The 15805-nt window shown below is 41.5% G+C and overlaps 1 protein-coding gene across 2 annotated transcripts in view; it reads left to right on the top strand.

Annotated features, from left to right (window-relative positions):
- LOC123518256 overlaps positions 1-15805 on the top strand; it is an 86640-nt gene that overhangs the window by 54117 nt on the left and 16718 nt on the right. For both annotated transcript variants that reach the window (XM_045278984.1, XM_045278983.1), the window contains exon 3: positions 3398-3523. In XM_045278984.1, the coding sequence (XP_045134919.1) occupies positions 3398-3523 (126 nt within the window). The remainder of the gene's footprint in view (positions 1-3397; positions 3524-15805) is intronic.

Raw genomic sequence — 15805 nt, 5'->3', positions numbered from 1 at the left:
CAAAGAACAGATCATCATTCCCCCAATGCTGAGCGTAATCCGTTAAAATGCTAAAACAAAAAGTTAAGAATATTGTGTTTATGATTAAGAAAAAATGAAATAAAAAAATCACTCACAAGTTAAACACGCGCTTGGTCTCGCCACATTCTCACAGACACACATACACACATGAGGTCCGTTACACATCTGGTAGCGCGTCACGTGACCTTGTGGCGCCATAAGAACTTCACGTAACAACTTGGTCGAAAAATATTACATTCCTAAGACGATACAGGCGGGTGAACAAAGCGCAACGATTCTAGCTCTACCACATTACGAAATGATATCTATTATTGGCAAAAACTGAAGCGACAATAGTGACTTTTACAACCTGACGCTAATACTTCACAACAAAATAGATATTGATAGCAACATTACAAGAATCCAGTATTTTGTGAGAACACTAACAGTAACATTGAAACTGAAATAGTAAATGTCAGTATTGTAGCTATGAGAAGTGCATTTACGTGTTGATAACGGAATGTACGATAAATATAACAGCCACTATTGACAGCGCTCCAACAAGAAACTTCAGTCATCCATATCCCACATATTCATACATTTCATTGTTTCTTAAATGTATCTAGTTATTCATTTTCATTTACATACTCAGTTCATAATCCTTTACAAAATGTATTTAATCACTTGATTTCACACCCAGCTCATAATTCTTTAAAGTTGTATCTAATCACTCATTTTATCTCATATCTACAGCTCATAGTCCCTAAAAAATGTTATGTAACTCAGTGTAGATACAACAAAGCTCCATCAAGACCCACGCCAGTCGTCACCGAAGCGGCGTATTAGCAACGCTCGCTAACAAAGTGTATCAGCGCCACACCCTCGTCGCTAAGTGAGCAAGGCTATCTAACCCCATCCTTGGGGAGAGAAAGCTACGGTGAACGGACGTGGCTGCTCAAAATCGAGGACAACAACCCTTAACCTTCAAGACATAAGCATCAACAACAAGAATAACAACTTGGGGCGAACACTTACCCATGACGAAGGCGGGAGATAAACGGTGAGGTAGGATGTACAAACCTGTCACATAGAATAGTCAGGATTCCTCAGACACTACGGATGGAGTGTGATCATCTTTCTTCCCATTGCTCTTGCAACAACATGAGTGCTTCTGCTGCGTTCTGGGTGATAAGCAAATAAGAACATGAAAATAAATATAGTAAAATAAGGGTAAGTGCAAGTCATCAGACCTATAAGCGGCAGTCCTTGTATAAAACCATGCTTACCTGTTTCTATCTATCATCGCCCATCCATTAATCCATCTAATGTTCTTTAAAACTCTGTATTTATTAAACACTAATTGATTGCTAAGTCTATTCCATTCATATACCCGTTCTGATCGTTTCTTTTTTTAAAGATGCCTTAAAATAGGGACTATAAAATCGTGTCTCAGTCTCTCCATTCACTTTCTTCTTTTTAAACCCAAACACCAAGTTTAAGTAAGAGAAAGTCATATCTTAGTAAAGTAAATAGTCCTTGTCTCATTAACAAAATAGAACAAAAATAAGATTGATATTATTGGTAACGTGACATTCAGAAACGGGATATGTGTGTGTGTGTGTGTGTGTGTGTGTGTGTGTGTGTGTGTGTGTGTGTGTGTGTGAAAATATCCTTAATTCCACACATGTTACAAGTCGTCGTAGAAATATACTGACAAACAACAAGATGAATAATACTAACATACTAAACATGAAAGAGAGAGAAAACAGAAACAGAAAAGAAAGTTAACATATAAAAATATGCTACTCACGTTCTGAGCCCCCAAACAGTTTGCTTTACATTATGTCTCCTTTACGTGTGCAATAACACACAATAATATAAAGTACGAGTAACACAGTAATACACACAGCAACACACAGCAACACACAGTAACATAGTAATGCAGCAACACAGAGCAACACAGCAACACACAGAAATACAGTAACACACAGTAATGCAGCAACCCAGAGCAACACAGCAACACACAGTTACACACACAGTAACACACAATAACACAGTAATGCTGCAACACACAGAAATACAGTAACACACAGTAATACACAACAAGTCACAGCAACACACCCAGTACCGTAATTATATACCAAAGAAGGTTCACCATATATACACTATTGTTTTTCCCTGGCCGAGTCCTCACACTCATGGAAACAATGACCTTCACGCAGGCCTTGAGTACCGCCTTAGAGGAATGAACTAATTGCTTTCATATCAAATGACACATACCATAAATTTTGCTAAATTTATTATGTTCTATTCTAACCATTTATAAAACTTGTCAAGCAGACCTGCAAACTCACTGGAGCAATAAACCGGTTGACTGCTTCAAGGTTAAAAAAGATACAAGTAAAAAGCTACTCATAAAGCTCTCACAGACTTTTATTGAATATCACACACTAAAATAGCTCTTCTGTGTTACACTGTTTGGGATGCTATTTTTAACACTTTTACTACGAACACAAAGAGGATACATATAATCTTTTATTAGTCACACATATCCTGATTTTTCTCTCTTTTTTATATATCAAGACATCAAACTTTCATGGAATCATCTAAACGCTACAGTGAAGTTACCTGCATTAACCCAATCTGCAAACAAACTCCCAGCGTTACGTGGACGGAGTTTATAGAAAAACAAATCAGTGAATTTCGTCACATAGTATAAAATAACGCCGACACGCTGGCTGACCACGATTTGCACTTCAGAAGACGCAGGTCTAGGGGCCGCCAGTCTTAACTAGGCCTCAGCTACGCGTGAGAACGGTCAACACAACCCTTGGTGATACAGAAGCCGTGAAATATATCATTTGTTGACTTTTCTTTTTAACCAGGTCTCTCTCTCTCTCTCTCTCTCTCTCTCTCTCTCTCTCTCTCTCTCTCTCTCTCTCTCTCTCTCTCTCTCAAGTTAAAAGGTATGAAAAAAATATTCATCATTTACTTAAAATTATTGCTTCTTTTTATTTTTACAATGTGTGTGTGTGTTTGTGTGTGTATATGTGTGTGTGTGTGTGTGTGTGTGTGTGTGTGTGTGTGTGTGTGTGTGTGTGTGTGTGTGTGTGTGTGTGTGTGTGTACCAATGAACATGCGACGCAGTTGGCAATTGGGGATGCAAGACGAAGCAAACTCACCACCACCACCACCACCACCACCACCACCACCACCACCACCACCACCACCACCACCACCACCACCACAACAACAACAACAACAACTTCCACCACCACAACAACAACAACCACCGTCACGTGACAGAGCCGTCAGTCTTGGCAATCACTCTTATCACCAAGCAAGGCAAGCGTGTCTCTATTCGCACTAATGATGAACTATATCTCCCCTTCTGCAGGTGGGCGAGGCTGCGGGTGTGTCGAGGGGGGCGTGGTGGGACCGGAGGAGGGGTGCCAATGTCAGTGTCCAGCGGCCGCCCCCACCTTCAGGGACGACACCTCCACCTGCGTCTCCGTCCTTCATGGTGAGTGGGAGGAGGAGGAGGAGGAGGAGGAGGAGGAGGAGGAGGAGAGCTAAAAACTATCACTATCTTGCAATTTTAACTTTTAAAGGAGGAGAACGGCGAGGGTTACGAATGAAAAAAAATAACTATTTTTTTGTAGTTTTGACTTCTGCAAGAGAAGTAGGAGTAGTAGTAGTAGTAGTAGTAGTAGTAGTAGTAGTAGTAGGAGGAGGAGGAGGAGGAGGAGGAGGAGGAGGAAGAAGAAGAAGAAGAGGAGGAGGAGGAGGAAGAAAAAAAGGTAGGAGAAAGAGAAGGAGTAAGAGGAGTAATGATAAAAAGCTCTAATTTCCAGTAACTTCCACTGATCTTAATTTCGCCACCTTCATAATATAAATCAAACAGTTTTCAAGATTTCTTCCCTTCCTCGTCTAGCATCCAATCCTTATATACCACACAAATCACGCTGACCAGCCTCCTCTCGCCTCCCTGGAGCTGTACTATGTAATACACATCGCTCTACGTGATATGGCAAGCGAACTGCACACATGGAAGACACATAAAAAGTGGTATCAAATCTCTCCCTCCCTCAGAGAAGTCTCAGTACGCTGAACTATGACCTTTTCTTGGTTTCTGAATGGGTCGGAGCGAGAACCGCGACCTCCAGGTGCTTTTCATGACTCAATGCAGTGGTTTCTTGTAATTTTTTTTAATCTCGTCACACAGTTTAACATATAATATTGAGACTTAGTGTCATTGAAGTGTTCACTGAGCAAGTGCATTTAACACTCAAAGTTGAATATATTATAGTCAAAGCACTTCTTGTCATTTGAATGGTGTACTTTAGTTCTGTGTGTGTGTGTGTGTGTGTGTGTGTGTGTGTGTGTGTGTGTGTGTGTGTGTGTGTGTGTGTGTGTGTGTGTGTGTGTGGATATTAAAAGGCACGGTCAAAATCTTATAACTAGATACAAGATCAAGTTGCTTAGTTACAGCAACTCATGCAGAACGCCGACCACACCTTCAATCCAATTAATCAATCTTGCATTACACGATTGTAGTCTGAATTAAATTTCAAAATCTATATATTTCTGACATTTAGTACATTATTTTTTTTCCTAACTAAAATTAGTTAGTAAAAGGTAACGCAATCACTTCATTCTGTAATATAATTGGCGAACGTGAGGCCAGTTCTTGGAATTGAATTTAAAATGGGGGTGGCAGGGGGGAGAAAAAGTTATCCAAGGTTGTTCCTATATAAAACTCAAGGAACTGGATATCAAAACAGGGTAACAAAGACATAAGGCTGTAAAGTGTAAGATTTGCATGAACGCCTCACTTCACAAATTTATGACAAATGTGGCGGCAGCTGTGTCTCATTACCAAATACTCACTAGGCGTAACCAAGGCCAACACACACACACACACACACACACACACACACACACACACACACACACACACACACACACACACACACACGAACTTATGTAGAAAAAAACAAGGTATGCCAATATCCAACTTCGTGTGTGTGTGTGTGTGTGTGTGTGTGTGTGTGTGTGTGTGTAAATCAGCTCAGCTCGGTCGTCTGCTGGTCACCCAGCCAGTCTTCCCCATTACGGAGCGAGCTCAGAGCTCATAGACCGATCTTCGGGTAGGACTGAGACCACAACACACTCCAAACACCGGGAAAGCGAGGCCACAACCTCTCGAGTTACATCCCGTACCTATTTACTGCTAGGTGAACAGGGGCCACACATTAAGAGGCTTGCCCATTTGCCTCACCGCCTCCTGGATTCGAACCCGGACCCTCTCAAGCGTGAGTCGAGCGTCTTAACCACTACACTACGCGGTGGTGTGTGTGTGTGTGTGTGTGTGTGTGTGTGTGTGTGTTTCACTGTTTGATCTGCTGCAGTCTCTGACGAGACAGCCAGACGTTACCCTACGGAACGAGCTCAGAGCTCATTATTTCCGATCTTTGGATAGGCCTGAGACCAGGCACACACCACACACCGCGACAACAAGGTCATAACTCCTCGATTTACATCCCGTACCTACTCACTGCTAGGTGAACAGGGGCTATACGTGAAAGGAGACACACCCAAATATCTCCACCCGGTCGGGGAATCGAACCCCGGTCCTCTGGCTTGTGAAGACAGCGCTCTAACCACTGAGCTACCGTGTGTGTGTGTGTGTGTGTGTGTGTGTGTGTGTGTGTGTGTGTGTGTGTGTGTGTGTGTGTGTGTACCGCAAGTCGAGAGTAACTCAATGTAGTAGACAGTTAGTGGTCAGTTCTACTCATTTTATTGTGGCTAAAAATGGTTCGCAGCAAAGAAAAAAATGTAGATAGTAGATAAAATGTAATTTGATTAAAAAAATACTTAGGCTTGGTAGCAGCAGTAGTAGGAGGAGGAAGAGAAATCGTACTAGTAATAGCATTAGTAGTAATTATGGTGGAGGTAGTGAGGTGATATTATTGGGTATCGGTGGTGGTGGTGGTGGTGGTGGTGGTGGTGGTGGTGGCCGTGGCGATGGTGGCGGTAGTGGCAGCAGGGTGTAGCACAGAGCCAACAGCAACGATAACAGTAACAGGAACACAAAACCACCTAAACGAATATAACCAGTTCCCAGATAAGGAACGGCCCGCTAACCCCTTGCTATATGAAAATTATCAGCTACAAAATAGAAAAAAAAGCTGGCAAGTGATAAGAAAACAATACAACAGGCCTGGAAACACTCACACACACACACACACACACACACACACACACACACACACACACACACACACACACACACACACACACACACACACACACACGCGCGCGCACACACACACATTCATAAAATGATGATAAACACAACTAATGCTAAATATTATTCCCTACCTTGCTAACACACATTTAGCTTACAACAGTACCAGTTTCGCTATCAAGTATTATCAGATCAGTCCTTTACTCAACATGAAGGCTGTCCACATCATATACATGTAAGGAATTAAGCATATGCCAACTTTTTTCGGACCCATTTATGAATCTGGACAGGCTAGTGTACTGCCGCAACAAACGGACGCGTTAAGGTCTTCAATTGTTCGTGAGATGTCGTCGGAGCACAGGTAAGACATTGTTTAATTCGCTGACCGCAAGTAACTGTAAAACACTTCCAATCCTTTCACGGTGACATACAATTCACAGCACATAAAAACATACAATATTTTTACAATCACGTGAATAATAAATAAGAGATTGAGAGAGAAGGTTTCCAATGTGCAACTCGTGCAATGTTTAGAGACGGCTGCAGAACAAACATAAATATCTGAAAAGCTGTTTGTAGTGATCAGTTCACAATAAGGAAAATAGCCTACGTCTCACTAGAACCTGCAGGAGATAAGTTAAGTGTATATGACAATAAACCTTCAGATTTTCTCTATCACCTTTCCTTCTTGTGTCATTATTGATGGAAGTAAAGGTGTTATTCAAGAAATAAGGGATATATTACCGTAATAACCTTCCACCACTCAAGGATATGATTTCTACAAACATTCTAAGCTGCATTCATTAGACAAGAGACACTAAGAAACAATGTAACAGGACAAAAAGAACACATGCATATCCACTGAGTGATTTTAATCTCTCTCTCTCTCTCTCTCTCTCTCTCTCTCTCTCTCTCTCTCTCTCATCATTATCACCATAAAACAAGGAATGAAAAGTCGAAATAAAATGCACAGCCCACTATTGAGAGAGAGAGAGAGAGAGAGAGAGAGAGAGAGAGAGAGAGAGAGAGAGAGAGAGAGAGAGAGAGAGAGAGAGACGAAATAACTATAACAGGATTTCTGAGGTCTAGGGTTAAATTTTTTCAGATAGTTTTCTTTCACTCTTATTTCTCTATTTACTTATTCTTAACGACCTTCATCTATTTTCTTGTGGCTTTTTTATACAATTATATATTTTTTTTCTATTACTGACATCAATATCAATTTTAATGGGTGGGGAAGAAAAGCTTGAAAACGTTCCAGCTAAGTGAATGTCTATCATTAACCCAAGTCAACACCAGTTTAAAGAAAATCAGTATAAGATAAAAAGACGTTCTCCCAAGTCAAGCTTTCGTTTTTGCTCCTCTTTTTGCTTGCCACTAGAACAAGGTTTTCTTCCGTAACGAGCAAAACATAGCACTGCCGCCAGCCACTGGTTAATTTATTCAATTTGATTTGTGCAAAAACGGAGGTGAGAGAAGCAGGGAAGCGACATAAGAGGAAGGCACAAGTTAGGTGAGACATAGAAGCGGGAAAGTTGAGGAAAGATTTACAGACCTATACATCATGCAGTGAATAAATGGTAGGTAAACATTGGGGTAATAGCAATGAAAACAGAAGGTAAAATATAAAACTAAAAGACAATATGACAAACATAGTAAGGAGATCAACTTCGGTACATCACTGCGATTCACAAGACAAACAGGAAGCAGATGAACAACAATTAACAGAACAGTAATCTACGCTTGACTAATAAAGGCATAACAGAAAGAAAACAAGATGACGAGACGAATATGGAAGTGGGCACTGAGATGAATGGATAATGGATGGAAAGCAAGACAAACAATAGTAATCTGCGCACGAGTAAAGGAAGGAGAGCACAGGGAAGCACGGCAGACCAAACTAAATGGCAATATGTGATAAGAAGAGAAAATTAGAAAATAACACGCTTGGTATAGTTATATCATACAGGAGGGAAAACAAATGGACAATTAGACTGACAAAACACAAACATAACAAATAACATAGGAAAGCAAGGTAGGCAGACAAGCTGATGGTGAGACGAGATACGAGGATTAGAAAAATGGACATGGTCAGTAGAAGTTATATGCAGAAGAGATAAAAGGTGGACAATTAGATAAACACAAAACAAACTAACGAAAGGCGAGTGAAGGCGAAGCGGACAGAGAGACAGTTAGATGGTGAGATGAGTTATGCAAGAAGTTTTGTTAGTGACTCGGAGGAAGCTTCGAAAACATTTACGAACGAGTGCTCTGTTATTATCATCCATCTCTTTCTTTCTAGTTCTCACCTCTCTCTCTCTCTCTCTCTCTCTCTCTCTCTCTACCAAGCCCAGGGCACAAAGATGCAAACAGGAAGAAAGCTCGACAAAACAGTTAACAAAGGTCATGGTGCCCGTCTTGGGAGGGACAGGAGGCGGAATTATAGCATGAGGGATAACAAATAACACACATGACGCTTTGTACACGATACTGCTGCTAAAGGTTGCTAGTCCTGTAGCAACTTGCATTGTGAGAGACTATTACTATTGTTTAGACTACTCTTAGTGACGGTGCGGATGGCGGTGGTAGATGTAGTTGTTGCTGTTGGTAGTTGTGTTAGTAATAGTAGTAGTAGTAGTAGTAGTAGTAGTAGTAGTAGTAGTAGTAGTAGTAGTAGTAGTAGTAGTAGTAGTAGTAGTAGTAGTAGTAGTAGTAGTAGTAGTAGTAGTAGTAGTGCCTAAGAAAAGAGGGAAGTTGTAAGAAGCCGCTAAACCTACACGGGGTAGTCCCTGTTGTAGCAGTAGTAGTAGAAAAAAAAAGTGGTATTAATAGTAGCGGTAGTAGCAGTGGCACTAACAGTAGTATTAGTAGTATTAGTTGTACTAGTGGTAGTAGAAGTAGTAGTAGTAGTGGTGGTGATAGTCGAAGTAATCCAAGTATCATTATTATTATTATTATTATTATTATTAGTAGTAGTAGTAGTAGTAGTAGTAGTAGTAGTAGTAGTAGTAGTAGTAGAAATAGTAGTAAAAGCAGCAGCAGCAGCAACAACAGTAGCAGCAGCAGCAGCAGTGGTGTGTGTATGTGTGTGCGCGCGCGCGTTGACAGATAAATGAGTGAGTCATTAGCGTGTGAAGAAATGTGAAAGTGAGTTTTGTTTGTCTACACAAATTAAGTCAAGCCAAGGTCATGAAAAAGAATTCAGAAAAATAGCTCACGTCATCAGAAATTAAACTATTATAAGAAATAAAACCAAAGGCAGAGGTTATTACAATTCAGTCCTTAAGGTGGTGTAATGTTTCCTTTCTTCCTTCACGGGTGGGAAATTAAAGGCACACTATTCCACTTCGCTATTTCACGGGATGAAGGTGATACACATTATATATTCTTGCATAACACTGGAGGAGAGATGGAGTGTAAAGGTCTGCAGAAGCGTGACTTCCAGGGAGAGAGAGAGAGAGAGAGAGAGAGAGAGAGAGAGAGAGAGAGAGAGAGAGAGAATTACAGTATAACGAGCATACATTACGAAATGCAGAACAAGAATATCTACTGTGAATCAACGGAGGTAATAATAATGTGGCATTTAGTAAGGAATAATTACAAGTGTTAAAAAAGATTGATTCTATTGTTAGTAAGTGCAAAGGTTGAGAATTAAGAGACGATCAGGAATTAAAGGACTGTCTCTATCTGCTCAAGCTTAGCAGGAAGAGCATGAGCTAAGTATGTAGGCAAGTGCTCTGTAGCTATGCCGAGCGAGTTTTTTTTTCTTTGTGTCTGTTGGTATAAATAATCATTGTAGTTTTGCTGCCTCTGCTGTTGCCAAAGTTCATCGCAGCTGTGTTGCCTTTTCCTGTGATTATGAGTCGAATGATAAGAAGCAAAAAATCTCTAATATAATTAATCAGACAGCAGAAGTTAGTTATTACACCGTTGCATTAATTACTGTTATAAGATGGCGTTAGTAAAATTAAGTTCCTGTCTTTATATTGTAGTTCTTTTGTTCAAAGTATTTTTTTCTATGCAGGAGGGAAACCACCCAAGGGCAACAGAAAATTTTAAAAAGGCCCACTTGAAGTGCTATGGTACTTTCATTTGTTTAAGACATATATATAAAGACTACGGTAAGGTGTGTGTGTGTGTGTGTGTGTGTGTGTGTGTGTGTGTGTGTGTGTGTGTGTTTACAAGTACATGTACAGTCACAATTTCAATGACCCACCCTGGCTCGTTACTTCCCCGCTGACTACCTAATGACGTCTTGTGTGGTATTTTAACTAAACCTAATTTTTTTTCTTTACTTGGTGACCTTTTTGGGTGGTGGTGGTGGGTCTTTGTGCCTCCGTGAAGGCCGACGTTACTCACTGTCCACCAGGAACTTAACACCTTGCACGCCTCCGCCACGCTAACTCCACGCCTGCCCCCACACCCTGCCCACGCACTCTTGCCCTGCCACCGATCGCAAACAAAGCTGTACACGAGTTACGGGGTGTGTTTTTGTGGCACTGCGTAAATATATTTGTGGATTGTGTTAATTTTTTCTGGATATGTAAGCTGGATATGGATCTAGTGATGGCTGATGGATGTAATGAAAGAACATGCAAGTAATGGGAGGCACTGAGACAGACACTAAAACTGACTGCGTTGACACATTCCGAGAGCATCCGAAAAAAAAAAAAAAAATGGAGATATGCTGCAAGTGAAATTGAACTTTTTTTCCGTTTTAGTTCGTACCGAAAAGTGTACTAATGTTTTGCTATATATACTGGAATACTGACCATCTATAAACTATAAGACATCATCCAAACATACATTACATTCCTTTATCCCAACCACGCCTTCATTTTCGTCTTCCTTTCGCATACATCTCTGTCTCTCACTTTCAATAGCTAGTCAGAATGCCATCCTCTTATCCACCTCTCAGTGTCAGTCTTGCTTTAGTTAACCTCTTTAGTACCATGACGCGTTTCCATATTCATCCTAGTTACTATCTGGTCATTTTACACAGCTTCAGAAAATTGTGTGGTGATTAAAGATTCTTCACATTAAATTTCTGACCTCCATAGACCCTTCCCAATGTCAATAAAATCGTCAAATCATACCCAAACTTATGGTAAAAATGCATCCCACTAATGAAGGGTTTAATAATCAAAACTACTCCTTCGTCCATTAATGCCTCGTAACAAAAAGACAAAAAGCAGACCAAGAAAAATTTTGGGTAGAAAACACGAGTATAAAAAAATATCTGGACACGCTCGACATTACACTTAGTTAATTACAGGACAAGTGAACCTGCGACTGCTGGGATGTGAAATATCAACGTACTGTGGCCGCCAGCAGGAGTCTTTATCACTCGAAAGGGCAGACCAAAGTTTCTAGTGGTCATTACAAAAAAGAAAAAAAGAGAAATTGTAGTGACCTTAAATCAATCCCTAATAAAAAATAGAAGCAGGTACAGAGACATCGAAATAATCCCACATAAGTGGATTTACAACACACTTTAATAATTATCTAATCCTTTCAGTGATGATGAAAGCACTAAAGATAACGAATAGAATAGGAATTAAATTTTGTCTTTTCTATTAACTATTAACAAATTAGTGAAAAGATAAGCGATTTCTAAAGAGTATTGTAGCTTTTTTACGTCAATGAAAATAATAATCTAGCAGTGAGTGTTCAGGGATGGAACACTTAATGCATGTGGAAAAGATATATGATGGGATTTGCTATTTATGTGTTCCTTGTGAGCGTAATATGGTGTAATGTTGCTACTAGAGTTTACATGTTTCTTTATGTCATTACTCGCAGTCAGTATAATCTGCCAAAGCTATTCAAATGAAGTAAATAATGCTTTCAGTAGATGTCAAAAGTTTGTGGTGATTTTTCTTAAATCAAGAGATATGAAGTGATTTTAATGTCTTTATACCCAATATTGACGTTTGATTTATGGCTTCATTCAACGTCACTTATTTTTTTCTTTTTGTGTGTATACAATTTGCGAAGTTTACTCAAATTGAATGAATAATTTAGTGTTATTTTTCCATGCAAGAAGAGTTTTTTAAGGTTATTTTGGACATTAAAACAACCACAGGAGGGAAAAAGTTCTTGTAAAGAATGACACTCGCTGCCACGGCCATCACTGCTCCATTTCCTCTGACAGACGTGTGGTTGTCCTGCTCCTCCACAAACGACGATTCATTTACTTCTCCACAGGGGTGCGATCATTGCGAACATTATCGTATCTGTAACCCTTGTCTCTTCATGGCTACACAATGGACCTCCTCTTCATCAATGGAAGTATTGGCTTCCCACCAGGAGGCCGATGACGCCTCAGCATTCGTTGTCCCTCCTCGATAGAACGGTTCATCCTTTCACCGAGATGCCTTTTAAGAGATGCGATTATCATGTTGCTCGTCATCTTCGCTTTGTCCTTACATATTTCTTTTTCTCATATTCGCTTTTATTTATTCATTCCCAGACAATCTGGGTTAATTGTTGTCTCTTCCTGTTATGAACGTTAAGATAACAACTTGCTAGAAAGAAACCTTTTTGTTTCATGTGTTCTGTTCTCGATAAAATGTTGTTTCTCAAGTGCGAATCAATCTCTTTATGTAGGTAACTTGATGACTCAACTGGTTGTGTTATATGATCATCTTCCTTATGGTTTTTGCATTCATCATCGCCATTTCTTCACCAGCGCTAACTCTGCCAGACATCCGCCGTAATAGAATAAGTTATCTATTTCCGCCTTGCGCCCTCTTGGGACAGTAGTCTGAGTGCTGGCGAGGCCACAATGATCCTGAATTCCACGGTGAGATGCACAAATGAGATGAACGCCGAGGCTGTGCGCAGCTATAGCTCATGCTCTGACGTTTTACCTTATTTAGTTTGTATGTTGACCTTGGGTCTTTTTCCTCATCCTTCTTACCAAACTCCTTCACATCATGCCGACAAGAAACTAAACTCTGACCATTTATTTTTTTCTTTAGAAAGCGATCACAAACTGTGTAAGCTAAATAAAACTTAAAGATTGGTTTCGTTTATCCACACTTTCTATTCCATGACCAAACATAATTAATTGTAATCACACAAGTTCCGGTAGAAAGATTTTCAGCAGCCATCAGTATTCACGTGTCCAGCTGAGACATTGAACTACCACAGAGCCATGACATCGGGAGAACCTCCCGCCTGAGACAACAAGGCAGGCAGGCACGGGCATTCAGCAGCCTGCGACACGCACCGCTGGCTTGGGCGAAGATGCCAGTTTACATTATATGGCAGCCGTGTGGACACAACGGCCGGGACGCCACCACCCATAGAGGACAACCACCCTGTGCGCGGACAAACAAACCTACCGGCGCCATAAAAGTAAAGGCAAACGTGGCTGATTTACACATAACCTTCACCATAACCCTCATCTGCGTCTCCTCCTGAAATATGAAGATGTGAAGGATACCCACCAATGGTACACAAGCCATCATGACACTCAGGTTACCATATTAGCTGAGAAACGAGAGTGGGAGAGTGAATTCTGCTGAGTTGCACACTACCGCCCTTTACATTGTTGTGTGTGGCTGAAAAACTAACAGAAATTTGCGTCTCGAGAATTTATGGAACACTGGTTCTATGGCGCCTCCCTCAGGCTTGAATAGTAATCACTGACGAATACAAGACCTAAGTATATACATTTGCTGTCGGCTGGTCTCTGTGGTCTCCGGTTGAACGCCCATCTTGGCCCTTACACCCCCTCAAGAGGTAATAAATGATGGTTCCGTATCCCTGTGTGTTTGCCGCGCCATTCCCGCGACAGGTGGCGAGAGCTAAGATGAGAGAGAGAGAGAGAGAGAGAGAGAGAGAGAGAGAGAGAGAGAGAGAGAGAGAAAAGAAGGGAAGGAAAGGTGGATAATGGCCAAACGGATCGGAAGAAAGGGAAGGAAGACAAATATGCAAACGATTACCGTCACTGTTTGTAGGGTTTTGTATAGGCGAGTGGCTTACAATGATCTCCCCGCTTGACTTGCTGTTACTGAGACTTCCGCTCTGTTCAGGTGCAAAGTGATGGTGTTTGTAGAGTACTCGTGTGTTGTGTGCGAGAGAAGGGAGTACGTGTGTGTGCGCGCACGTGGCGAAGAGGAAGTACTGAGAGAGAGAGAGAGAGAGAGAGAGAGAGAGAGAGAGAGAGAGAGAGAGAATAAATAAACCGTTTCTCATACACTTTAAGATCAAAACGAGGAAGCGTTAGAGATACATGAGCCTTAAAGTTCGCGGTGGACCAGCGGCACATACACACTGTTCCTCGAAATGAGTTACTCTTTTACTGCCTGAACACCTGAGGGGATCATCCTTCCTTTCTCGGTGGCTTCTTGCTTGGCTGAGCAGCCTTGGGGGTCGGGAGAGAAGCACGAGAAGAAATTTGAGATGAGGAAAGGTGACGGAAAGAAGTTCGGGATTTGATTAGATTTACTTCTTTTACTCCTGCCTATGCCACCGCCAGCTACTTCTCTCAATTATCCATCCATCACAAATTACTCATCTGAAAATCTTCCGTAGTAACGCTATCTTACAGAAATCAGTGACACAATGCCGCAGTAATTCTTCTTGATACAAATAAATAAAGGGCAGAAAGATAAGTCTAGGGTTTAGACTTGGCAATGAGCGGCGGCGTTTCCAAGATCAAGAGTGGACTAGACTCAAGAGTGCAATCTAGGATAGTGCCTCCACCTCCTCCTCTCTCCTTCCTTACTGTTCTCCCCGCCCCGTTCAGAGCCAGAGGTGGGACAAGGGCCGCCGCCACCCACCCACTCGCACCGCCCACGGCCGGCACACCGCCTAGTACTGTTACCAATCTGGTGGTGTGAAGTGTGGCAGGATGCAAGTAGAGCAAAGTCTCTCTACCCAGGGAAGGATAAACTCATTAGCGTGCAATTTATAACTACACCAATAATTTGTTTAAGCATTTTAGATTAAAAGCTAAAATTGCAGAAATCTTTACCTCCATTCTCTCTCTCTCTCTCTCTCTCTCTCTCTCTCTCTCTCTCTCTCTCTCTCTCTCTCTCTCTCTCTCTCTCTCTCTCTCTCTCTCTCTCTCTCTCTAATAAACTCCCCTATCAAATAATTTTCAGTCTTGCTCGTCGACTTTTCGCGTCAACATCAACACAAAAGGCATAAAGAAGAAAAATGTTGAGAATATCTGGCTACACACACACACACACACACACACACACACACACACAACACGCCCGGTAGCTCAGTGGTTAGAGCGCTGGCTCCACAAGCCAGAGGACCGGGGTTCGATTCCCCGGCCGGGTGGAGATATTTGGGTGTGTCTCCTTTCACGTGTAGCCTCTGTTCACCTAGCAGTTAGTAGGTACGGGATGTAAATCGAGGAGTTGTGACCTTGTTGTCCCGGTGTGTGGTGTGTGCCTGGTCTCAGGCCTATCCGAAGATCGGAAATAATGAGCTCTGAGCTCGTTCCGTAGGGTAACGTCTGGCTGTCTCGTCAGAGACGCAGCAGATCAAACAGTGAAACACACACGCACCGCGTAGTGTAGTGGTTAACAC

The sequence above is a fragment of the Portunus trituberculatus genome, chromosome 43 (genome assembly GCF_017591435.1).
Source record: "Portunus trituberculatus isolate SZX2019 chromosome 43, ASM1759143v1, whole genome shotgun sequence".
Lineage (NCBI taxonomy): Eukaryota > Metazoa > Arthropoda > Malacostraca > Decapoda > Portunidae > Portunus > Portunus trituberculatus.
Note: the sequence above shows the minus strand (reverse complement) of the source record. Positions and strands in the feature narration are given on the sequence as shown.